General features: G+C 47.7%; 1 protein-coding gene across 2 annotated transcripts in view; it reads right to left on the bottom strand.

Moving 5' to 3' along the window:
• Nucleotides 1–26,081, bottom strand: part of MAP2K5 (mitogen-activated protein kinase kinase 5) — a 272,784-nt gene that overhangs the window by 27,896 nt on the left and 218,807 nt on the right. For both annotated transcript variants that reach the window (XM_056127637.1, XM_056127638.1), the window contains 2 exons: nt 11,896–11,957; nt 8,537–8,582 (listed from right to left, as the gene is read on the bottom strand). In XM_056127637.1, coding sequence (XP_055983612.1) covers nt 8,537–8,582; nt 11,896–11,957 — 108 coding nt within the window. The remainder of the gene's footprint in view (nt 1–8,536; nt 8,583–11,895; nt 11,958–26,081) is intronic.

Below are 26,081 nucleotides of genomic sequence, written 5' to 3'. Positions count from 1 at the left end.
AAACTTGAAAAAAAACCAACCCAAACAAACCAAACCATTGCAGGCTGTCAGCTGGGCCTGGTGTCAGCCATGGGCCTCTGTGGTAGCCTGCAATTCCTCAGTGAAGTCACAACCCCAACCGGGGTTCTCCCTGCAAACTCGGGGTGCCTGAGCTGCTCAGTAGTTTTGTACCCCCAAAACAAACAACTACAAATGTTGTCTACTAAAGTTGGTGGTCATACACCTACACAAGTGAGCTCAAAGGGACATTTTCAGTGAAGCTTCATGGCACCCAGGCCCACCATACTCAGAGTTGGGTCAGAACCCCTTTAAAGAAGCTTAAACCCTTGGAGCTGGCATGATAGTACGGCGGGGAGGTGCTTGCCTTGCACACAGTCGACAGGTTTAACCTCCGGCACCACAGAGGGTCCCCTGATCCCCACCAAGAGTCACATCTCTGAGCACAGAGCCAGGAGTAAGCCCTGAGCACCCCTGTGTGTGGCCTCAAACTCAAACCCAAACCACAAGAAGCTCCAGCCCCAAGCACAACTGTCCACGAGAACAACTCCAGAGGGTGGGGAAGAGGAGGTGCCGGGGTCGGGGTGGGCTGGAGGTCCCTCATATTTGTGCTTGGAAACCTGGCAAGCCTTGGAGGCGGGATGAGGGGGGTAGGGTGGGGTGGGGGGGAAGGGAGGAAGTGAACCAAGACTCATCTATGATCACTTAGGAATTTTTCTTTTTTGACTTTTGGACCATACCTGGCGGTGCTTGAGGCTTACTCCTGGTTCTGCACTCAGGAATCACTCCTGGTTGATGCTCGGGGGAGCCTATGGGGTGCCAGGGCTTGAACCCAGGTCAGCTGTATGCAAGGCAAATGCCCTGCCTGCTGTCCTGCTGCCCTGACCCCTGATCGCTTGGGATCTTGTAGCGTTGAGGAATCATCTCTGAGCCCAGTGTGTCAGGAGAGTGACCACTTAGTCCCTTTGTGAGCCACAAGGACCCCCTGCTGCAGTTAGGCCCTGCCCATCCTCCCACTGACGTCCCTGGCCCCAGCTGGTGCTGCCCCACTGATGAACACTTTCCTCGTAGAAATGACCTGAAGAAGCCTCACTGTCTGGCCATTCTTCTACAGTGGTCAAAAGGTGAGGTCCAGGCTGGACCAAAAGTATGTCAGCTAGGGTGCTTGCCTTGCACACAGGTGATGCAGATTAAGTCCCCGGCACCCCATACGGTCCCCTGACCCCCACAGGAGTGACCCCTGAGCACACAGCCAGGAGCAATCGCTACAACCAAACTCCCTCAAAAGGTGACCCAGACCTTCTGATCCACAGGGAGGGCATGAACTTAAAAGTCACCATGGAATTTACATGCTGGAGAGGCAAAGTTGAATGTGGTTATTTCCCCTATTTTCCAGAGGGACCCTGCGGGTACCCAGCATGTCCCCTTTCTTGATTAAGTGAGAGAGCCGCCAAAGTATCTGAAACTGTAATTACCATCAGGTTTGGAGGGACAGGAACGCTATCGGTGACAATTTAATTTAGAGGAGTTAAACAAGTTAACGTCTCCTTGCAAGTAATTACATGTTTAAACAGATTTTTCTGGCGCCGTTTGGTGTTTATTAGCCCCCAAACAATACCATCTCCTATACATAAAATGTTTGCTGAGAAATGCGATGCATTCAAGTTTGCAGCTGCTGGGATTCCAACGAAGGAAAACGCCATCTAACAGTGCTATTTGGATTCATACTGGCATCCTCCCCCAAGACCTACACATGCTGGCTGTATTTCCAGGCCCGCTAGTGACTTGCTTTCTAAGCAAAATGTCAAATTTCAACGGCCAGCCACATTCGGTGCTTCTTCTCAGGAGCCTGGATAGGAAAACCACAGCGCATCGGAGACGCCCTGCTCTGGAAAGCACGAGGAAATGCAGAAAATAACAGGCGTTACCGGACCCAGGGAGAAAGCCCATGTTTTTAAACAATTACCAAAGCAGTCGAGTAATAGCATAAAGACAATTTCTGCGCCAGCTTGTTCCTCTGAAATTCTTTCTGTCACCGAAGAGCCAGAACAGATAATAACTATTAGTAAATCAAACTCCTCTGCATTACCCAGCTGTGCCTCCGCATTTACATACAGATAGAATGGGTATATGTTTTTAATATGTATGTGAGACGTACTTGCACCACCGCCGAAGTGCAGGCTACAAAGGAGGCGGAGAATGAGAGTCGGATCAGCATGAGATAATAAAGTAGCCGAGATAAAGTATTAGCCAGCGATTGATCTCAAACGGGGATGCTGCTTCTCCTGACCTGATTACTTACTATGCATAGATTCCATTAAATAGAGCTTAGACATGGAAAGCTCCCGGAAACACTCTTAATGCAGAGGAGGAAGGACGGCGGCCTTCTCCACCACATGGCAGCTGTGGAGGCTGCCCACTTGCCCACGCGCGGCTGGAGATTCAAGGTCCACATCAGGGGGAAGGCTGCGTCTTCTGACAGCTGGTGGGAAGTGCGGGCGGAGCCCCCCAGGGGCAGCCTGCCCTTCTTGGGGCACCCCTCAGAGAATGCCTCCCTCAACCCAGGCCACAGGCACCGGCTCACAGAATGGGATGCCGGGGCTGAACAATCACGGAGGGTCAAGAGTCTCCTTTCAAACACCGATGACAGCCAGAAATTCCCCTTTGCAGAGACAGAAAAAAAAAATGCAAATTTCCACCAGCAGATGTGATTTAGGGGTGTAATTTCCGGGATCCAAACAGACTTCCTGAGGTCCTGAACCTGGGTCAAGGGCACATGATTGAGACCATCCCTTCAGTTTCCGCGGGTGAAGACCATGGAGGCGGAGAGAGGGACCCGCTGGCAGGGGCAGGAAAGAGCTTTTGGTAGAAATCCCAAAACTGACTGGGCTTCAAAAGAAGGCGGGTTCTGCACGAGGCTTGTCTGTGGCTGGCGAAAGCATAGAATAAGGTATTCTGGCCCCAATCCTTGAACCTAACCCTCATCAAACTGTGATTTGAGGGCTGGAGAGATGGCATGGGCTTAAGGCACTTGCCTTGCACAGTTGACCCCGTTAGATCCTGGGCAACACATATGGTCCCTCAAATACCGCTAGGATGGATCCCAGAGCACAGAACCAGGAGTCAGCCCTGAACACCGGGTGTCTGGGATGATCCCAAACACCAAACCAAACCAAAGTCCATGTCATGCAGGAGTAGCCTTGTCCGTCTCAGGCTGCCTCTGTGCTCTGCGTGAGGGGTTACTTCTTTTTCTCACTTCCCTCGCTGTGATTACTGACACTTGGGGGAATCTCACCGTGTCTCTGCCTCTTGCCCACCCTCCTCTGACTGGAGACCCCCCCACCCCCTCGCCCCGCCAGCCTTTCCTACCACCCGAAGCTTTGACATCCATCACAATGTCCCACCTGCTCTCTGAGCCGAGTCTTTGCTTGGAGCTGAGCCGCAGGCCCCAGAGCTGGGGCACCCGGGCACAGGTTTCTCTTGGGATTTCCAGCAGGGTGGCTGACCAGTGGGTCCTTCATTATGAAGAGGTAGCGTGACCACGGGCTCCTGACCAGGGTACGTTGCGCCCCCGTGGTGTGGCTACCTGCCTGGCCATGCCCCCCACCCCTCCCCCCCCCGCTCGTGGAGAAGCCGCCCCCTCACTGAAGCAGCGCTCAGACCCCCACAAGGATGTCACCCTTCCCTTTCCCAGAGGACAGTCCATGCAGAAAACTGGCTTCATCAACAGAGATGGACACCGTGGCTCTGTTGTAGCAGTGGACTTTCTTTGGCCACTTCCGAGGTGGGGCTCAGCAACCACTCCAGGGGGTACAGGGGGTGATACACAGGTCACTGGGGATCAGGTGAGAGTATCCACAGGCACACCCTGTGCCCCTGCGGCTATTTCCCAGGGACCACGTCAGTGCCAGCTGCACCGAGGACCACAGTCCTTAGACATTCTCCATTAAGGTTCAACCCAGTCCCCAAAGGCCCTTTTCTTTTTCTTTCTTTTTTCCTTTTGCTTTTTGGGTCACACCCGGTGATGCTCAGGGATTACTCCTGGCTCTGCACTCAGGAATTACTCCTGGCAGTGCTCAGGGGACCTTATGGGATGCTGGGAATCGAACCGGGGTCTGCCACATGCAAGGCAAATGCCCTACCCTTTGTGCTATCACTCTAGTTCCCCAAAGGGCCCTTTTTAAAGGTTCCCTTCTCCACAGAGCTTATCCCCACTCTACAAATAATAGCCCCCAGAATGCCGCAGCTCTCTGAAGTCATTTCTTTATTCTCTACTTCCTGCAGACTTGCCATGTGTCTGCCCTGACTGACTCGTCTATCTTGCTGAGCTGAGTACAGGATTTGGCACACAATGGTCTCCATACACTTGCTACATCCAATGGTTGGACCTGGTTCTGTTGTCTCTCAAGATGATGTGGATCATCTTGATGAACATTTTTTATTTGTTTGTTGTGGGCCACAGCTGGTAATGGTTAGGGGTTACTTCTGGTTCTCCACTCAGGAATCATTCCTGGCAGTGCTTGGGCGACCATAAGGGATGGTGGGGATTGAACCCAGGTTGACCATGTGCAAGGCAAGCGCCTTACCTGCTATACTATTGCTCCAGCCCCTGAAATTCTTTTTTTTTTCCCCTTCAGTTTCTTTTGGGGAGGCGCACCAGTGGTGTTCAGGGTTTACTTCTGGTTCTGCACACATGAATCACTGCTGGTGGGGCTCAGAAGACCATGCAGAACGCCTGAACTGGGTGTTGGCTGCCTGCAAAGCAAACAACCCAACCTTTGCACCACTGCTCTGACCCCTGAAATTCTTAAGTGTGTGTGTGTGTTTGGTACTGGGGCTCAAATCCAGGGCTTCAAACCTGCAAAGCATCTGCACAGACTCTCACTGAGCTACACCTCAAATCTGCAATGAAACTTTGGAGTGCTTTGGAGCCACACCCAGTGATGCTTGGGGCTTATTCCTGGCTCTGCTCTCAAGGGTCACTACTGATGGGGATTGGGGACTATATGGTGGTCCCAGGGTGAACCCAGGGTGGCAGCATGCAAGGCCAGCGCACTCTCTGCTGTCCTCTTTTCCTGACCCCTTGAGTGATTTTTTTTTCCTTTTTGGGTCACACCCGGTGATGCACAGGGGTCATTCCTGGCTCTGCAATCAGGAATTACTTCTGGTGGTGCTCAGGTGACCATATGGGATGCTGGGAATCGAATCCGGGTCAGCTGCGTGCAAGGCAAATGCCCTACCTGCTGTGCTATCGCTCCGGCCCCTTGAGTGAATTCTTTATGCCACTTAATGGCTGCATGCCAGGGAACCACACTGGATCCTACATGCCCCCACAACCCCAAACAAGAGCATTAAGGGAATTTTCTTAGTCCAGTTTTAAAATGTCCCCATTTAGGACATGAAAATGGATAAGCATCCTAGGAATAGCCATGAGAAGCTGAGATAATTAAGCAGCTTAACAGCCAAATGAGTTCTAACCCTTGGGTTTTCATGGCTTCCAGAGTTTAAATGTGAATTTTACATTTCATCTTCAAAAGTGACATGGTCAGGGGTCAGAGAAACAGCCCAAAGGGCTGAGGGCAGGAGGCCTGGGTTTGATCCTCAGTGCCGCGTGGTCCCCCAAGCACTGCTGGGAGTGACCCCCGAGCATGGACTAACTCCTGAGTACCATCTGGTGTGGGTGAAAAACACCCAACCAAACAGTGACAAGCAAGGATGGTATTTATTTTTTCTTCTTTTGGGTCACACCGGAAAAATACTCAGGGGTTATTCCTGGCTCATGCACTCAGGAATTACTCCTGGCAGTGCTCTGGGGACCATATGAGCTGCCGGGAATTGAACCTGGGTCGGCCGCGTGCAAGGCAAACGCTCTGCTGTGCTAACGCTCCAGCCCCAAGGATGGTATTTAGATGTGGGGTGTCTGCCGTATCTGTTGACCCTTCCAGAACAGGAGATAACCCCTGCCTTGAGCGCACATTTTAGACACGGCTCAAGCATGGGGCCTCCGATCAGGTCCAGTACTGAATTCTGATGGACTCAGGCCGGGACTCACTGTGGCTATAGGTAGTTGGGGCCATGCCTGGCGACCATGGACCAGTTCCCTGACGGTGGGTCTCTAACTCAGGGTACTTCCCCCGGCCCCATTATTTCTGGGCATCTTCCTTTCCCGTGGAGGACATGGGCCAATGTTGGGGGGAGGGGGAATTCAACTACCCCACAGACCTCCCAGCTGCACATCCTGCGCTGGAGCTCCCCTGCGTGGGAGATAAACTGTTCTTTTCAAGAAAGGCATCCCCCCCTCCCCCCCTACAGTGACAAATGGATCCTATGGTTTGTACATTTCTAGAATTCTCTCAGCCTCCAGATGGGAGCACCATCAAATAGCTCGTAGGCAGAGAGGGAAGGGAAAAATTAAAACCATTAATATGCTAGGGTGGGGGGAGAGAGAGAGAGAGAAAGAGAGAGAGAGAGAGAGAGAGAGAGAGAGAGAGAGAGAGAGAGAGAGAGGAGAGAGGGAGGGGAGAGAGGGAGGGAGGGAGAGGATGGGGCTTGGGTTCTCCATCCTCTGGGGTGGGTACCCACAATACAGCAGAGATTCTTCAAACCACAGACACCCCACTTCTCCTTTCCCATATTCTATTGGGTCCAAGATTTTGGCCCAAGGGAACCAGGTCTGACCCCTCTTTCTGAACGAAAGAAGTCTTCCAACATTCCACCATGTCCCGAGTCCTGGCCAAGCCAAGGGCCCTGGCTACTGTTACACCTAACAGGAAAGGTTTGTTCGCATCAAACTATGTCATGGGAGAAACAATGTTAAAGTGAGTTCAGGATGCTGCGTCCTGGGATGCCACTTTTCACTGCAGTTTATGTCTTTGTCGGTATTTTGTTATTGTTGTTGCTTTTGAGCCACACCTGGCAATACTCAGGGGTTACTCCTGGCTCCATACTCTGGAATTACTCCTGGTGGTGCTCAGGGAACCATATGGGATGCCCAGGATCAAACCTGGGTTGGTTGCATGCAAGGCAAGTGCCCTTCCCACTGTGTTCTCTCTCCAGAACCACCTTCTAGTATTTTTTTTTTTAAACAAAAAATATGTAACAGCACATCCCAAGGCATCCTGTTGTAACGCGAAACCTAGACACTATTCCACACCCCCCCACACTTGCTTCCTGGCCCTCTTGCCCCATCTGTCTGCTGGGGTGCTCGCAGCAGTCCCACACTGATCCTCCATCCCCGAGCACCGAGCATCCACGGGCATCTGGACGAGCTGCAGGCATTTCCTTCCGTAGTGGCCACCCCCCCGGCACTGCGGCACTGTTTACAGACTGATACTGATCCCGGGAACCCGCGGTCGGAGCTGAGTTCTCCAGCCGTAGCTCCATGAGCCAGCTAAGTGGGTCTCTCTCTCTCTCTCTCTCTCTCTCTCTCTCTCTCTCTCTCTCTCTCTCTCTCTCTCTCTCTCCAGAACTTGTCCGAGTTTGCGCAAGCGTGACTCACTACAAGAATTTTTCCAACATCAGAGCCTGCCCCTCTCAAAAGTCAACAGAAAACTCTGTGAGACAGAAAAGCCGCACAGTTCCGCATTCGGGCAGTTTCAGCCTGACTCTGCACTGGAACTTGGAGTTGCCCCAAACTCCAGGGGCAGTGTGAGGGTGGAAATGCCTCTCAGTCCAGTGCTCAGGACTCATGCCAAAGGGGAACAAAAGTTTGTCACCCGCTGATGTTTGGGGCTGAAATCTGCACTAACAGAAGTTTGGATCACTGGAAGCATTAACCAGTGTGGAACACAAAGGCTGAAAGAAAACTTCTGACCCAAGACCTGTGAAATGCAGAGCAAAGTGGTGAAGGGAAAAAATGGACAAAATGTGCCCCAATGCAGAAACTTCCAGCTGAGGAATGGTATGTAAAACAGAAAGAGAGGACGATAATTGTTATTTATTAATGCTCTGTCCTAACATTTATTCTAACAGCTTGTGCATTGTCAAATCAACACTCTGCACTAAATAAATGACCGTTTGGGAATTGTGAGGGAGCGTCTCTGTTCCTCACCCTGCTCATAGAAAATCTGTCATCTGCAATCAAAGAGAGCATCCCTGGTGCTGAGAACACAGCCCGGCAGCCCTGGAGCTGTCTCTTTCTGGGGAAAGACCAAAGATTCACATTTACTTGATCTTTTGCAGCCCATCTGATCTTGGTCTGCGTGAATCGAAGAGGACTTTCTAAAACGGGCAGGATTTCCTGCCCGACTGCACTCACAACTTTGCATGTGGATGGACCACCTTGGTACCGATCCTCTGGATTTTCAGAGCCCGCAGGAACAAAGGAGGTCCCGGAGGGAACCGATGTCAAATTGGGATGCTTAAAGGAAGCGCAGGAACAGAATTTTGTATGGCATTTCAGTACCGGCGACGGGGATTCAGAAAGTAAAACCAGTAGAAGTGCTGTGGAAAGCCCGTCCCAAATGAAGGAGACCGTGTTGCCCTGCAGAGCCCGGGCAGAAAGCACGGGAACCCGAGCACAGCTGAACAGTGCACATACCATCAGTTCCTCTGGGGCGGGTCTTTCCTTCGGCTGCTTCCGCATACTAAGAGAGGGGGAAAAAAAAACAAAACTTCTGTGTATCATTTGCAAGTCTGCACTAGAATTCCCACCAGAACCCGTGTCCCCCAGGTTTTTGGATGTTTTTGAGACTCATCACGTTCAGTTCTTGGCCAGAGGACCAGCATGAAATTTCTTTCACTTTATTTGGGCCTTTAATCAAGTGATTCTGAGGCGGGAAGAAGCATATGAGTCAGAAACACTAAGATATGTTTGTTTGGAGTTGCTCCCTAATCACAGTCACGGTCCTCCCGTTGTGCATCGATTTGCTCGAGCGGGCCCAGTAACGTCTCCTTCATGAGACTTCTTGTTACTGTGTTTGGCATATTGAATACGTCACAGGTAGCTTGCCTAATACGAAGAATAAAATAACAAATTTGAATTTATTCTATTTTGACTTTTCCCCTCTCTGGGCCATGCCTGGCAGTGCTGGGGGTAGAGGGTATGGCGGGTTGGCGGTCACTCCTGGTGGTTCTTAGGGGACCCTGTGGGTCAATCAGGGATCGAACTCTGGCTGTTCGTCTCGTTGATCTAGCTCCATAACACTAACATGCCCTTCCGATCCCCAAATTTAGAAGCAGCAGTATCTTCTTCCTCAGTTACAAGTTGTCTTACAGTTATAGTTAGGGGATCAGATACTCTTTCTGGCAAGCAGGATAAGACAATAGAAAAAGAAACACGATTACAAAGTCAAATGAGAAAACATCTCATTCCTTCCTATGAAGGAATATGAAGCATTAAGAGAGAGGGCCCAGGAGTGGTGGTATGGTCACAGCTTAAAGATGGCCTCTAGTTCTCTAGTTGTGACTCTCGCTTTTTTTTTTCTTTTCAGCTAATACAAGTTGGAAGGTCATTCTAGCTGTGGGAAAATCAAGTTTGTTTAAGCTGCTTAAAGTATCACATTCCTCAAACACAATATTTATCTTCCCTGTGCTGGGTGTGATTAGTGGCCTATAGCACATGCTTGGTTCTGTGACGAAGTACCCAGAGTTGGGAAGGAGGAAGCTGTGGGCAGCTGTCCACTAAGGACTGGACTTGGGCTAAGCTCAAGCTCAAGTCCAGTCTTGATCATGTCTGTGGGGTCAGGGCATGAAGGGAGGTGCCAACTGGCAAACATGTAGACTCTGGTTCTCTAGGTGATGAAACCTCACCCCGCCCCCCCCTAAAAGGAAACCCTTCCTGGGGTCCCAGTGTTCTCTCACAGTCTGTTTTTTAAGGAGAGAGATTTAATGATCATTCGGTAAACAAGAACCATAGTTATGAACCATTAATGATAAGGAGGACATTTGCCTTCCCTATAAATAACCATATGCACCTCTCAAACGCTGCATCCATTAGCAAGGAATTCAAGCTGCCTCACTAGTGCAGTTGGTAACAGTCCTAATCTGACATTCCAAAGTAGCTCTATCTCTTGGGAAAACAAGGCGATTACCCGCCATCATTTCCGCTGCTGCTTGACATCTGCGGAAATCGCAACACAGGTTATCTGGTCCCGTCTCTGGAAAACTTTCACCGGGAGCTGAGCACATCCGGAGGGGGAGGAGGAAGGCAGAGTCTCCTCTGATTAGCTCTGGCCTTTCCGAGTGTCAGACGTCAGAGACTGATGAGCGTGGCGTTCTGCCACACAGTCTGCATCTCCGGAGTGATGCTCAACCAGGAGGTTCGGGCAGCATGGGGGTGTGACAGTTGCTCGCTTTCCAGGGCTGGCGCTGCACAGAGGCCACCCTGTGACGGGCTTCTGACTGATACTACACTCCCCATAAGCAAAGGAAGACGGATTTTTTCATGCACATTTCTGAATAATGGTATTAGTGTTCTTAATGAGCTCAGGAGTCCAGGGTTTAAACAAGATGGACACTTTTAATTTTTTCCCCCAACGGGGCATGCTTTACAAAGATGTTTGGCAAAGTGAAACTCATTTTAATAAAAGCGAAGGAATATTCTATAAGGATTTTAAATAAATAGAAACAACGTTCATAAAGAATTTTTAAAGTGGGAGGGGTAGGGGTGAGGAGGGGAAATCTTCTGGCTTACAAATGGTCCTATGGAATATAAACTGCACGAGACATTTTTATTAAGAGGTAACATATTACACTTAGTCAAAAAGGTGATAAAGCTTGACATTTATATTAAGGAATATTTCTTGCTTTCACTTTAGTGTAATCATCAGCTGGATCATGGGGGGGCGTGCGCAAGCATTCATTTTAGTAAGGAATCCTGATAACACCGTTTCCTAGGACCCCAGGAACAAAGTGAGGGATAAACCTAGGGATTTCAGGAAGGAGGAAAAGAGAAGTTAAAGATAGTTAGGAAGGAGTTCCAGAACACCTGAGTAGCTGTGAGTCTTGCTTTGGAGTTGTCATTCTGTTTCTTTTTTTTTTTTTCCCCTACACCTGGCTATGCTTAAGGCTTAGTCCTGGCTCCGTGTTCAGGAATTACTCCTGGTGGTGCTTAGGGGATCATATCCAGGTTGGCTGTGAGCAAGGCAAGCGTCCTACCCACTCTTTTATCTCTCTGGCCCCTGGTGTGGTCATTCTGGCTCCTGCGATATGGGTGGCTCATGAATGGGTGATGTGAACGGGTAATTAAGAAAAACTCATTCTATGGGATGTGGGGAAAGGCAGAAGGCTGGAAAAGCACCCTTGGCAGAAAAATGTCATTTCCTCAGGTATAAAATGACAAGGGGCTGCCTTGAGATTACCGGGTTTCTGATCTCAACCCTGAGGGAGCTCTCTGTCCATGAATGGCCGGTGCCAGTGGGCCCTCACGGAACCATGTTTCAAACATCTATGTCCACAGAAATGGCCACCAGACTCACTTTTAAAATAGAACCAAAGATGAAAGTTACTTCCTGAAAGTCCATTGAATGGATAAACTAGGGCCATGTTCACTAAGAGACAGTTTCATGAGTAACTGCAGGTTTCGTGAAGGAACTGAGTGTCGTGTGTCAGTAAGAGGGGCTATGAAACGGAGCACTTCTGAGAAAAGAATCAGAGAGCAATAGTTAACTGTGTTCGAAGAAGTAGCTCAACTCTCAGCTGTTCATTTAAAACAGGAAAGGAAAAAAAAAAAAAGCCTGGGAAGGATGTTTATGACCCTTTGTGTAAGTAACGTTTACATAATTTAAACCATTTCTTCAGCTTTGCTGGCCCATCTGCCCCAGGTCCCCCTTCTCCCTCCTGTACCCCCAAGTCCTTCCCTTCTACAAAAGGGAGCAGCCAGAAGGTCTCACGGAGTTGCCGAGTTAATGACATGTATCATTTACATTGAGGGCATGGCATGTTTGCAAACAGGCTTACCACTGAGTGATGAAATGTACAAATGGCTCGGAGAACTCGCCAACCGGAAGGACTGGCGAATCCTGGGAGGGAGGAAAAACAAGTCATCAAAAGTCACGTCCATTCCTTTTTCTCCCTCGTAGCCCCGTCTGTCCACCCAGGCCACTAGCCCATCCAGCAGGAGAAAGATGACACCAGGGTTCCGGCCTGTGGAGGAAGGAAAATGAGGACGCCTCCAATTCAAGAGGCTTGTCTACCACCCCCTGTCCATGTTTATTTAAAAAAAAAAACAAACCTCCAAATTTAAAGCCGCACACATTTTCCAATGGTGAGAAAGAAACACTAGAGCAAAAAGGGGGAGGAGTGAAAAAGGGACAATGATAGCCACAGGGTAGGAAAGAAGGTACGAAAGTGTAAATGAGAAATTAATGATTATTTAAGTAACACACAAATGGTCTTGTAATTAACAAAGAGCTGTGAAATTATTCTTGTGTTGACCTTTGCTTCTTTTACTGGATTTGCTATTTATTTACACTTTCCCTTTTATTTACATTTATTTGTATATTCAAATGCTCTGAAGAGCTAGTTCCCAACAGACGCATTTGGATCAGTTCCACGCCCCCCCAACCCCCAATCTTCCCTTTTAATTCTAAAAGAAAGGTGTCGTTCTTCTTTTTAGCAGCAGAAGCTGTTTTCTGAAAGGGATTTTCAGTCTCCTTACCCGTCTAGGCAAACTCAGCCTCTGAGCAGACCCGTGAATGAAGAACACAATTAGAAAATTCCCACCTTGCCCAGCAAACAGAAGTGGGGAGAGGTGAGAGTCATTCAAAGGAGCAGAAAAGGGCACCGCCATAGACTCCAAGCCCCTTGGAACACCGGGCGCAAACCCCATTATCATCAGCACAGGAAGGCTTTAAGAATTTAGGAGTTTTTCCAAGAATGACAGAGAGCGCCCCTGTGTTTATAGTGTAGTGGCTCAGGATGTAATGAAATTACACTGCAGAGTACTTTAACAGCCATCTCATTAGACCTACAGTTGGAACAAGAGCCACATAAAGTAGGCAGCTGCAAATGACTCCATTCTCATCTATTCTCATTTGCTATTAAAAATACCTTTCGGCGGCTTTTTTCCTCCCTGACACCCCTACACAAAGTGCCCTGCAAAGTATGATACATGCACCTATTTAAATTAACAAAGGAATGACTTATTTTAATCTCACTGTGCTTTGGAGTGCTTTGGCCATTTGGATGAGCAATATATCATTACATACAACCTTCCAGCGCTGCAGGCAAGGGACTCGGAGCATGCAGCATTTGGTGAGAGCCAAACAATTTCTCTAGCACACAACTGTGTCAAATGCATGCATGTATTCATTATTGAGAACGATAGGAAATGGCTTTGATGTAGTGGAAAAGAGAAGATGATGAAAGCACCTTGCAATATGTGTGTCATTATCAATGGTGGCAAACAGACAGAACTGCACAGCCTCCTATGTGATTAGTAAATATACATATAATTGCTGTGGCCAATTATCAGAAAAATGAGATCGGTAATTACAAGACAGAAAATTAACTAGAACTCTTATTAAGGCTTTGTTTCCAATTCAAACAATTGAAAACTGCTGGAAAATACAATTAAATCAAAAGGAACCGTGAGGATCAAAGCTGCCCCCCTCCCCAACTCCAATGAGGCTGTAAGAAAAGGAAAAGTGAGCGAAATATTTCTTAGTTTTGGCGTTTCTGTCTTCTTTGCATTTACCGCGTACATCCAGAGAAAGGGATGATCATCAGAAACTTAAAATTCCCCTCAGTAGAGAACAGGTTGCGATAAGGAAGGAAAACAAAGGGAAATAGGGGGTGGGAGAAAACGTGGCCAGGTTCAAAGGATTGCACGCAGGCATTAGAGAGAGAGGACATGAAAAACAGGAGCTGAGCAAATAGTCCACTCAAAAGAAACAAGCCACACAATAACATGACAAGTCTTCAATAAAGGTACTATAAAATGGTCACAGAAGTCCCATCGGTTTGAAGAGCAAAAATAAAACATGATATCAATTTCAGCCCGGCCTGTTTTAGGAAAGCTATATATATATATCACTGAGCTCACAGCATTCTACAAGGCCCAGTTGGAAAACTGACATTTTACAGTCTCAAAAACTATTAGTAGAAAGCTAGTTCAAAGTCTGAAGTACGAAAACTATGGACCCGGGTCAGGTAGTTAATACTCTAAGTCATTTCTTCCTGAAATTTTTGGGAGGCTGCCATACTCAATATCTCAGTAGTAGTTATTTTAAAATGCAATTACTGTGTGTGTGTGTGTGTGTGTGTGTGTGTGTGTGTGTGTAGGGAAGCCTGGCTTCTGGATGTGAACATTTAGCAAGATGATTAAAATTCTCGACTGATTTTCTACAAGGATCCTAGCATGAAGCATGATACTAACGTGGGCTTCATTTCAAAGTATGATGCCAAGTAATGACCAAGAGTCAATTAATAGACTAGGAAACATGATGAAAATGTAATTTTAACACAGATGAGAAATAAAATGAGGAAATGTGACATCTTTGCATGGGTTGTTAATTTTATTTAAGACCTGATATTGTAGCCTAGTAAGTTCCTCAGAATATAAAACTATGGAACACTGGGTGGTACCCATGAATAATTTATTCCACTGGTGAAAATGCCAGCCTAAGTCGACTTCGCAGAACCACTGAGAGTGGATTCTCATCTCTGTGGGGCCTGGGAAGAATCATTCAAAGATGTCGGGGAAATTCTCATCTCACACGCATAATGCCATGTACTTCTTTTTATTTTGAAACCCATGTCTCTTGCATATGTCAAAGGGGGGTTTTCTGAGCTATGATGTGTGTGTGTGTGAGAGAGAGAGAGTGAGAGAAAGGAAGGGAGGGAGATAGAGAGAGAGAGAGAGAACATGTACCACACACATACATGGGCAAGAGGGCAGCAAAGGAGTCTTCTGAGGTTCTCCAGTTCCATAAAAGCATGCAGGTTGTTAATAACATAAAGCAAAGCAAGTAAACAGAGTTGATGGTCTTTGCCACACTGAATATGTATGTTTAGTGTTTCTTAAACAGTGGGGCCAGCAATTGCCAGCAATTGAGCACAAGAACCCCAGGAAGGAGTCTGGGCCCTGCAGGGCTAAGAACTCCCCACACTACCCCTACAGTACCCATAGGAGCTTGGGGAGATACTCGAGGACCATATGGTGTTGGAGATTGAAGCAGGGCTAGCTGCATGCATGCAAGGCATGCATCCTAACCCCAGTACTCACTCTCTTTGGCCCTTTGCGAGGGGATTTTAAAACTACTTGCCTACTAAGGACCCCCAGCTCCATTTTCAAGCAAGTTGAATGAAAGTTAGATTAGGTCCATGCACCCTCCTCCTTGGTGATCTAATTCAAATTTGTGCCAGTTCACCATTGCTCCCAGGAGAGGGAATGGATGTGGGGTGGGAGAGAGAAGAGGAACATGCAAGGGCTTTGGAGGATCTGGTCAAGCAGGTGCTGTTAGCTATCCATAGTGTCCTCTGTGAAATATGGGCTCAGGCAAAGTAAAGGAACAGATTTCAAAAACATACACCCAAACTGGAGAAGGGGTTATACTAAGAGCTCTCTGAGCTGGCTGAAGCTGACTTGAAACTGTTAATAAAAGTCACTCTCTTTAAGACTGGGCATCATACTTCACCTTAAGGGCTTTAGGGGGGATGCTTGTCTGCTGAACTTCTAAGCGTGGCGCCATGGAATCAAACTGTGGACACAGCCTTAACTGCGATTCTAGTCCCAAATCAACTTTAGAGCCTGGAGAAAGGCACGTCGGCTGTTATCCAACAGGCAAGTGTTCCCTCAGAACAGCAGCCATAAACCATTCCCATAAGCAATTCTGGTCATCCAGGAGGACAGGCTTCCAGAATTGAAGGTTTCAGTAACTACCTGGTCAGCCCCTTCTGCTAAACCACTGGAACACAGGCAGGCGGCTCGCAAGAGAACAGCGAAGGACAATGGGAAAAAAGTTTGAGTGATGCCTTTGCCTTGTGAATAATGAACAGTTCAGGAAGGTCAACCCATTACAACTGAAACTGTTTAATTATTAATTATGCGCAATCTATGAGCAAAAGGACAAGTTCAGAATGTTTAATGTATGCTAACTTCCACCGGACTCTCTCTGGGTATTTTGTTATTAGCACTTGTCAGCAAGGTAGTCAGGCATAAAAAAAGGCAAGCAGCAAAAAGAAATCTGTGTGTGTTTACACGTGTGTGTGTGTGTGTGTGTGTGTGTGTGTGTGTGTGTATCTGTACAGCCAAATAGGTGGGGAGGGGAGCAGGAAGAAAAGAAGCCTAATTTCAGCCACCACCATGGCTATGTAACTTGTAGAGGAAATGTTTTAAAAATACACTTTTGCAACCTGGAGAGGACGTAGGTAAGCTGGATTCTCCAAATACTGTAAATAAAACCCAAGAAAAATGCTTTTGAAATAAGTGATTTACTGGGGAGCTTACTGTTAAAAAGTCATAGTTTGGGGCTGGAGTGATAGCACAGTGGGTAGGGCATTTGCCTTACATAAGGCTGACCTGAGTTCGATTCCTAGCATCCCATATGGTCCCCTGAGCACCGCCAGGAATAATTTCTGAGTGCAAAGCCAGGAGTAACCCCTGTGCATCACCAGGTGTGACCCAAAAAGCTAAAAAAAAAAAAGGGCATAGTTCTCTCTTTCTCTGTCTCTCTTTTTCTTCTATGATTTATCTCGGCTTTGAAAAGATGCATGTCATTAATGTTTATTTATGTATATGTCAAATCTGTAGACTCTGAATAAATTTAGTAGGTGTTATATTGATGTCAATTTCCTGGCCGTGCGTCTCAGAGTTAGGGTTCTGGAGGAAGGGTAAAAGGATCTCCCTGTATTTTTTCCTAAAATTGCATGCAACTCAAATAATGTCAAAACAGAAAACTAAACATGAAAAAGGTAAGGAGCTATTTCTGAAAATAGTGACGAGGTCCAGATTCTCAGTAGAACTCTGCTTTTTGGGACAGAAAGCGGGGGATGCATCTGGCTGGCTCCGCACTCAGAGATCACTCCTGGCAGTGCACAGGGAACCATATGGGATGCCAGGGATTGAACCCGGGCCAGTCACATGCAAGGCAAACACCCTCCCTCTGTACTATCACCCTGGCTGGACATAGCTCTGCTCTGTTATCAGGGAGAATCCTGTCATAAGCATTCAACTGAAACGAAGTTAAGAGGACCGTGCTTTTCAAAACACATCCAAGGACTTCATTTTTGCTCTTAATTCATAATCAAGAATAACGATGGAAGCAGACAATGTGAGTTCAGGCACCACCAGGGCACAGTATTAAAATACCACCTGCAAACAATCCAATCATTACTTATTTATTGGTTCATTCTTTCACCAATTTTCTTGGCCACCTACCATCTCTAAGGCAACAAGCCTGGCACTGTGGGATGACTGATACTTAATCTGCTGTTGGGGAAGGTAAACTGACCTATGGGATGGAGAACATGGCCCAGCAGGAGGGCGAACGGGGGGCATGAAGGGTGCGATTCAGCGTGGCATGGCTTGAGCTCTTTAGGAGAGTAACGGAGATGCAGGTGTGAGGCCGGAGGCCTGTGATATGCCTTCCTTATGCTGGAGAGAACATTGGGTCCAAAGAATCGTGAGCATCTTCATTCGTGTCCTGTTCTCTGCTCTGTATGAAACATGTAGTCTCCAAAGCAAGAGTCAAGACTTACCAGCAGCAAAAACATAATAAAGAGACAAAAGCTCTTTCTGAAAAATCTCAAGTTGCTGGCAGCACTAAATTCTCAATTCTGCTGTGCTGTGAGTCCAGTAAGGTGACACAGTAAGTTCAATACCATGTGGAAAATCCTCTGATGGTTTCAAAAAAGAGCCCACTGGAGACTGCAGTGCCAACAAGCACCCAGGTGGTGAACAGACAGACCCATCTGTAATCCAACCAGTACTGATGGTTCCGCTCTACAACTGGGCAGAGGAAGTTTTTGATTTATGCCTGATGTTCCTTTGGTGTAGCCAAACAATTTCCGGTTCTAAACCCTAGGGTTCATACTGCACTCTTAAATGGTTCCACAAAGGTCACCGGTGTGTCCAATGGCTTCCCTTCAGGTGCAATGGCATTTTGCCTGATTAGACCCCAAACTGGATTCTGACCCTGTTCTATTCACTGCCTTCAAACAGCACCTTTTAGAGACAACTGGTAGAATTCACAGCACAAATCTGCTTTAGACTGGGGAGAAAACCTACTCTGTAAGAAAACAAGACATGCTGGGGATGTCCCTCAGAATCTAAAGGAGCTGGTCTGCAGAATCAAAAATCCACCAACACAACTGCCAATCAATAGTGGATGGGCAGAAAATGAGCTCTGGCTTTTTTGCTTGGTTTTGTTCTGGAGCCACACCCACGGTGCTTAGGACTTACTTCTGGTTCTGCACTCAGGGATCACAACTGGTGGGGCTCAGGGATTCAGCTGGGGTGCCTGGGATTGAACCCTGCTGGCTGCATGCAAGGCGATTGCCCTACCCGCTCTGGCCCCTAGTTTTAATATTCTGAAGGTGGTCACTGCTCGCCTCTGTGAAGTTTCTGCTCTAATAGATAGGAGCAGGGGAGAGGCACGGAGAGGAAGTCATACACAGAGGGGAAAGGTGGACTGTTGAGAATGTTCCAATTTAAGAAATGAATACACCATCATCACAAGCCAGATTTGTACAAAGTCAATCAGAGCTTCTTAAAACAGACCGAGGAAACCGTGGTCATTCGGGGCAAGAATAATGAGTGTTTTGTCATGAACTGTGTTTGTGTTTTCACAGTGTAGAAGGAGAGGCCTCATCCAGGGGCTCTGAGGGGCAGCACGGGGGCAGAAGTGAGGTTCTGGGCTTATGGAGGCTGGCAGCGGAGGTCATCGGGAAAGAAAGCCTCTGTCCCCCGTCAGCTGCAGACCAAAAACCTCTCCTCTGATGCATCCTGCTTCCACATCCAGCCTTGAGCAGTGAAAGTGAAAGATGATTCAATTTCCACACTGGGTCACCCCCTGCTCTGGGCTGTAGACATGACAAATTGCACATGTGCGCACTTTGGTGTGAAGTTCTGTCCACTGGGTCCAGGCCGACAGTAGCAGCTCATTTAACCCATCTAAGATGAACCCAGAACCCAGGGCAAAAGGCCTGAATTTCTACTACTGAAATTCCCACCTTACCCATAAGCCCCTCAGTCAAGGGAGAACCAGCTGTTAGTATTTAAACAGCATAGTCAGATGGCTAATAAAAAAACAGAATATAAACAGGTAGGTCTAAAGGAATCTGTCCCTGGGTAATTGCAATTTGAGAAATATTCCCGATTTTTTTTTTTTTTTTGCTTTTTGGGTCACACCCAGCGATGTACAGGGGTTACTCCTGGCTCTGCACTCAGGAATTACCCCTGGCGGTGTCTGGGGGACCATATGGGATGCTGGGAATCGAACCTGGGTCAGCCGCGTGCAAGGCAAACACCCTACCCGCTGTGCTATCACTCCAGTCCTTACCCACTGCGCTATCACTTCCAAGTTAAGTGCTGGATAAAAGAGAAGAGGAACATGCTATGTAATTAATGTTCAAACAAAACCTTCAGTCCACCAAAAGTTTTTTTTTTGGGGGGGAGTCACTTATAAGATTTACATTTAAATATTTTTTAAACATATGGCAAAGATCTTGATTATTTTATAAAATTCTTTGTTTAGGAGAGTTTAGTAAAGTATGGAAAAATGGATCAATCTTCTAAGCCATATTTGCCCTTGCTTCCTTTTCAAAAGCAACATCTTTTTTTCCTCTTAGTTTTCTTGGTCATGAATGACAGTACATGGTACTGCCTACAGAAACACACACACACACACACACACACACACACACACACACCCTGACCTCCTGCACACTTAAAACCCTGCATACTTAAAATGGTTAGCCAGACCTGCCAAAAAAAAATTAAAATAATAAAACCCACAAAAACTCCAAAAAACACACATGTCTCCTACCAATGGGATCTCATTTACAAAAGTAAAACCTGTTATTGTCCCCTCTCTCTGTAGTTCCCAATGCATTCCTATTGCTTTTCATAAAACACCGCTGCAAATAATCAAGCATGACCATTGACATCCACGAGATTGAGTTTTAGGAACCATTAAATGAGCTCAGCCTCGTGGGAAGCCTCCTGTGCGGGCTGGACTAAAGGTAATTATTCAGCAATTCCTACCTGTGGTTTTACCTTGTCCCTATATAGTGTTTGAATTTCATACACTGGTAAGGTCAATTTTTTTTTCTTATCCTCAAGAAAAGTCTAGCTCCACACGTTTGATCCAGGACCCCAATTATAATGCTAATATACACACTAGCATTTCACTGGGTTCCTTGGGAAAGGGCTGCTTAAAAAGCCATCTTCAAGAGTAAGGCACCAACTTTATATGAAACAAAAACAAAAGAGGCCAACGCAGGAGCAGAAAATCACCCTTTCGCGGGTTCCTGAAGGAAAGGGATGCTTCTTTTTTTCATAGGTAAAGGGTTAACATGCAAACGTCTGAACTACATCCATACTTCAAGGGCAAGAACCTGGCGGGTCCGTGTCCTGAAAAATCAACAAGCCAGAACACTATCAAGTCAGACTCTGAGAACTCCCTGAGATCCCAAGTCCACATCGCCAAATCCTGTGTCCTCCTGAATGTTCACTCGACTGTTTGTTAAAATAATTACTGCCATTGGCCACCTGCATTGCAAGCTAAAGAGAAAGGAGGGAGGGGGGAACGGACCTTCTAGAGGCGGGGAAGGAGTGTGGGCAGTGTTTGCTGATACATTTCCACAACCAAATCCAAAGGCTCCCTTGGCTGTGGCTCCGAGGCTGAGAATTATAAGTGAAACTGGGCTCTACCTGGCGCCATGCAATAAATACCAACACCCGGAGAAAGGAATTTCAAGTCGGTGAACAGCGATGGTGCACAGGATTTAAAATAAGTCAGTAGGAGAGAAACAAAGAGAGGGAGGAGGGGAGGGAGAAAGGGAGAGGAAGGGGGAAAAAAAAACCATCCAGAACTACATACTGTGAAATGAACAAGTTCGGTTAGATTGTTCATCAGGCTTTGGAAAATCATAATGCCATCTGCTACTCTGGACCTCAGAACATCAGGGCTCTCGCGGGCCCACCCGCTTCCATATCCAGGAGGAAGGAAGGAACTTCCACTCCCTGGAATGCCGCCTCCATTTATGAAATGGAGGCAGCACCCAGCCGGACAGTTTAGAATCTCTTCTGAGAACGCTTGCCCTGCTCCCATTCACGTTCTTTCTGGTTTCGAGAGAATTAACGGCAGGCAAAACAAAACAAAACAAAACAAAACAAAACAAAAAAACAACCCAACCCAAAAAAACCGATTCCAGCAAGTCTGCAGTGACGCGGAGCAGGGCCCCAGCCTGGGCTGCTGGTAACCGACCCTGGCGTCCAACTTGGGCACTGGGTGCGTAGGTCCCATCATGGTGGATGAAACGAGCATTGTCCTACGGCTGGGTAAGACTTCACAATAGAGCAACACATGTTAAATGACAGCTGCCAAAACAGGCCCCACCAGGCAACTGCCCATTCACACAGAGCTATTCACAGGCCTCTGCCACCGAGACACGGTCTCATTAATAATACATCAGGCTTCGTGGGCAATTCAAAGAAAGCCACACAAAGCTAGTTGTTCAAAGACCGCCAAAAGATGCAGAATTTTTCATGGTTACGAAAATAAAATAAAACCTCACGATCTCTGGCTGAAATAAAAATCGTTGGAAACATGAACATTCTTGTTAGTTAAACAGAAGCAAAGGGATGACTACATCCACTCAATGCCACTACTAAAGAGAAAATAAAAAAGGGCAGGGAAGATTCTGTCTGCACCTGTAGCAGCCAGCTTTATTTATGTTTATTTTTGTGTATTTAAAAACTCATCGCCCCACCCTCCCCCCTGCCAGTGCAAGGGAGACCTTGCATTCATCAGACTATCATGAATTTTCTTTTCTTTGAACTTGTTTCTTCTTCTACATCTTTGAGACTTCCTTCTTTCCTCTTCCTCCCTCTCGACAACTCATAAATATGAATTAAATATAATTATAAATGAACAGAACATTAACTTTTGGATTACTGCTGTGTTTTGGTGGAATGTTAATGTCATTTCTAAAGAAACAGTTATTACCAATAGAAAAAAGTAATTACTAAAGGAATCACGGTCTTAATGCTAACCTATTTTCAATCTTGAAGACAGCCAGACTGCATTAATTTAAATATACTGGACTTCTCGGAGGAGGGGACAGATCTGCAGAAGTTGCCTTACGCGAGGGAGGATTATCAGTTCTCAGGCTCCTCAAGACATCGAGACATCCTGGACACGGTAAGATGCAGGTCGCAGGTGGAGGGAAGGCACCACACAAGGGGAGTGTGTGTGTGTGGGGGGGGAGGGAAGCCCTCTTGTCGCCTTATCGAAGCTTCCCCAACTCCTAAGGCCTCAGCCACTAACTCAACCACGTGAAAACACAAAACCCCTCATAATCCTGTACCCCCGTGGATGCGGAGGCTGGAATGCCAAGTCACCCCGAGCCTGCCCGGGCCTGGAGAGTGGAGGCTACAAGAAGCCCTGGAAGTTGTGTGCCATGAAGAGACAGAGCATCCTGGGGAGGCTGAGAACCGAGAGATGGGGATGTTCCCTGGCCTTGCCACTCTCTTCAGAAATCAGAATCACGACGAAGCCCCACAGGCAATGGACAGATGGCGAGGCCTGCCTCTCGGGCTGGGGAGACCATTTTATGAATTCTGGGGAAACGGAGATGCAGCCGCAGCCACACCGTCGGGCCCAGCGGCCTCTCCGTCCGGCAAGCAGTCTGTTCACTGGTCTCTGTCAGAGGGATGAGAGGCAGAGTGACTGACAGAGGCAGAAGAGCCCATCTTTGGGGTATAGACATCTTCCCCTAAGGAGTCAAGCTAACTCCAACAGAATACGCAGAATAGAAATCAATCCTGTTGTGGAGACCTGGAGTCCCTCCTCACGAACAGAGGGACGGCTATGACATGCCTGGGTCCGGGGGCAGCTTTCTAGCACTCTCTAGGCTTCATCTCTCCCCATCAGCTGTCACGGTTTGTTTCCCCCCAGATTAGCTATGGGCTAGAGGAAAGAGAGAGTTTGCTATTCACTTTCCTCATCTGCAAAATGGGGCGATGTGGGAGTAACAACACACGTGGAAAGTTTGTGAAGCATACAGGTGAAGACGAGATGTTTGAATTTCTTTCTTCTTTTTTGGCCACACCTGGCTGACCGCAGGACTTACTCCTGGCTCTGTGCTCAGGGATCTCACCTGGTGGGATTCAGGAGAACCATATGTGGAGTGTCAGGGATTGAACCCTGGGTAGCTGCATTCAAGGTCAAGTGCTATCACTCCAACCCCTAGATGTGTGATTTTCAAACATTTATGTCAAATATTCTCTCCTCATATATTTTCTACTTCTTTGTGAATTTGTCTTCTTGGAGTCTGGACCAAACAAGTTCTTCTAACTATGCATGTATTTCTTTTTTTTGGGGGGGGGGGGGATTACACCTGGTGATGCACAGGGGTTACTCCCGGCTCTGCACTCAGGAATTACTCGGGGGACCATATGGGATGCTGGGAATAGAACCCGGGTCGGCCGCGTGCAAGGCAAATGCCCTACCCACTGTGCTATTGCTCCAGCACCTATGCACACATTTCATTCAACAAATATCTGAATGATGACTGTGTATGAAGGAGGGAGACATGAAAAGCCTGGGGCCTTAAGTGTCTAGAACACAAACTTGCTGTAACTGAGTATTGGAACCAGCTTACTTCCTAACTTTATAAAATAAAGGAAGGAAGATGGCTTTATTTGATTTTATTGGTTTGGGGGCCATACCCAGCAGTGTTCAGGGCTCACTCCTGGTTCTGTGGTCACAGATCACTCCTGGCAGGGCTTGGGGGGTCGGCTGTGTGCAAGGCAGAGCCTTTCCTGCTGTACTGTTTCTCCGGGCCCTGTAAGATGGTTTGAAGTGGGGTGCTCAGTGCTAACCTAGGAACTGAAAGCCAATCACCTTCTCCCAGTGAGATGAGACTATCTTGGCAAGAACCTGGGTACCGCTACAGTCAGTCACTCACAAAGCCCAGTTTATCCCATCTCCCACACACCCTTCCAACATACCAAAGCTATCCTAAGAAGTTCCAGAGGTCAGAGCCATAGTACAATGGGGAGGGCCCTGCCTTGCATATGTATGACCCATCAATCCCCGGCATTCATGTGGTTAGTCCTCTTTGCCCCACCAGGAGTGATCCCTGAGGAGGAAGCCAGGAGTAAGCCCTTAGCATGCTGGGCGTGCACCCCCTAAAACAAACAAACAAAAAAAACAAGAACTTCCGACTTCCTCAAGGCCCTTCCCATCCCATTTTCTACAGCCCCAGAACGATTTTTCAGAAACACAAATTTGGTTGTTGCTCCTCTGCTTAAAACTCTTTCTGTTCTAACCCGCCTCTCATCCCCCACTCCCCTTTCTTTGAAAACGCCTTCATCTGGAAAGATCCTTCCAAGGACAACGGCCTCGTTGCATCTCTTAACACTCAGGCAGGTGCCAGCACCACAGTGAACCCCCGCAGGGGCTTCAGTCTGTCTGAGGCACCCCCCTGGGTCCCTTCGTTCATTATCGGCCCCTCCATTACCGGCGCTCTCGGCTGCGTTTCCCCCCACTTTCTCTATGGAGTTTATACGGCTGCGAACATCATTAGATACCTGTGCACGGACTGGCTCACAGGAGTCAGTTCGCTCCTGGGGGAGCTCAGACCATCAAGGCCCCTATCAATTATACTACCTGCAGTTTAGTTTAAAGTGATCGTTGATATCTGACTGTTTACAGGCCGGCCTCCCTGACTTGGAGCAGAAACGCTCAAAGGAGGAGAGCAACTGTGTCCTACTCATTTCCTTCCCCTCTCCCTGACCCTGGGAGGAATCCAGGCTTACAGGATGTGGGCGACCATCAATGGCTTCCAGAATATCATGGGCAGAAGTCTCAGGAGTTTTACAGGAGTGCTGGGGTAGGGGGCGGAAGGGTTGGGGTAGATATCACTGTCACTGCCCTCCCGTTGTTCATCGATTTGCTCGAGCCGGCCCAGTAACGTCTCCATTGTGACACTTGTTACTGTGTTTGGCATATCGAATACGTCACGGGTAGCTTGCCACGCTTTGCCATGTGGGTGAGATACTCTCGGTAGCTTGGCGGGCTCTCCTAGAGGGGCGGAGGAATCAAACCTGGCACGACCAGGCTGGCCATATGCAAGGCAAACGCCCTACCCGCTGTGCTATTGCTCCAGCTCAGGGGTAGATATCAGGCATACCAAAATCTGATCAAATTGGAATGGTGATGGAGAGATAGGATGGGGGGAGAAGGCTCTTTAAAAAAATTATTTTTCGCGGTTTGTTTCTGGGTCACACCCAGAGGCGCTCAGGACTTACTCTTGGCTGTGTACTCAGGGGATACTCTTGGTGGACTCAGGAGACCATATGGGATGCTAGAGATCAAATCCAGGTTGGTCATGGGCAAGACAAACACCCTGCCTGCTGTACTATTGCTCCAGCCCAAAGTTTGAGCCCTGGCCCCACATAGTTTCCCAAGCACAGCAGATGCCTACCCATACCCCCACCCCTGAGACCTACCCTATAAGAGCACAGACCTGAATGGCCTCCAAAACAAAACCTTGTGTGGGCACCACCATGAAGGCAAAAAGATACGCAATAAAGTAGGTTTAAGTATTCAGAATTCAGGGGCTGGAAAATTGGAGACGTGGTGTTTAGAACTGCTGGGAATCACCTCCAAACACAAATGGAACCACGGGGTATGCCCCTTAATAAAAAAATATTCATCAGCTAAAAGAATTCTTACAACTCAGAAGACACCCCGAATGCTTCTCTCTATTCTGAAGACACCACCACCAGCGTATCCCTGAGATACGAGGGTACGGTCTGACTGTGGGGTGTCTCTAGAGCAGGTTGGGTGCCTGGTCACAGGGCTGCTCTGAACTCTGGCAAAGTGAGAACTATGGCCACAAACTATGGTCATCACCCACTGACCAGCTTGGCCAACGTATCCCAGCACGCCCCTACTCATGGCAGGCTCAGG

Source organism: Sorex fumeus, unplaced genomic scaffold (assembly GCF_029834395.1).
Source record: "Sorex fumeus unplaced genomic scaffold, SorFum_2.1 ptg000063l, whole genome shotgun sequence".
In the NCBI taxonomy this organism is placed as follows: domain Eukaryota; kingdom Metazoa; phylum Chordata; class Mammalia; order Eulipotyphla; family Soricidae; genus Sorex; species Sorex fumeus.
This window is presented reverse-complemented; position numbering and strand designations above follow the sequence as displayed.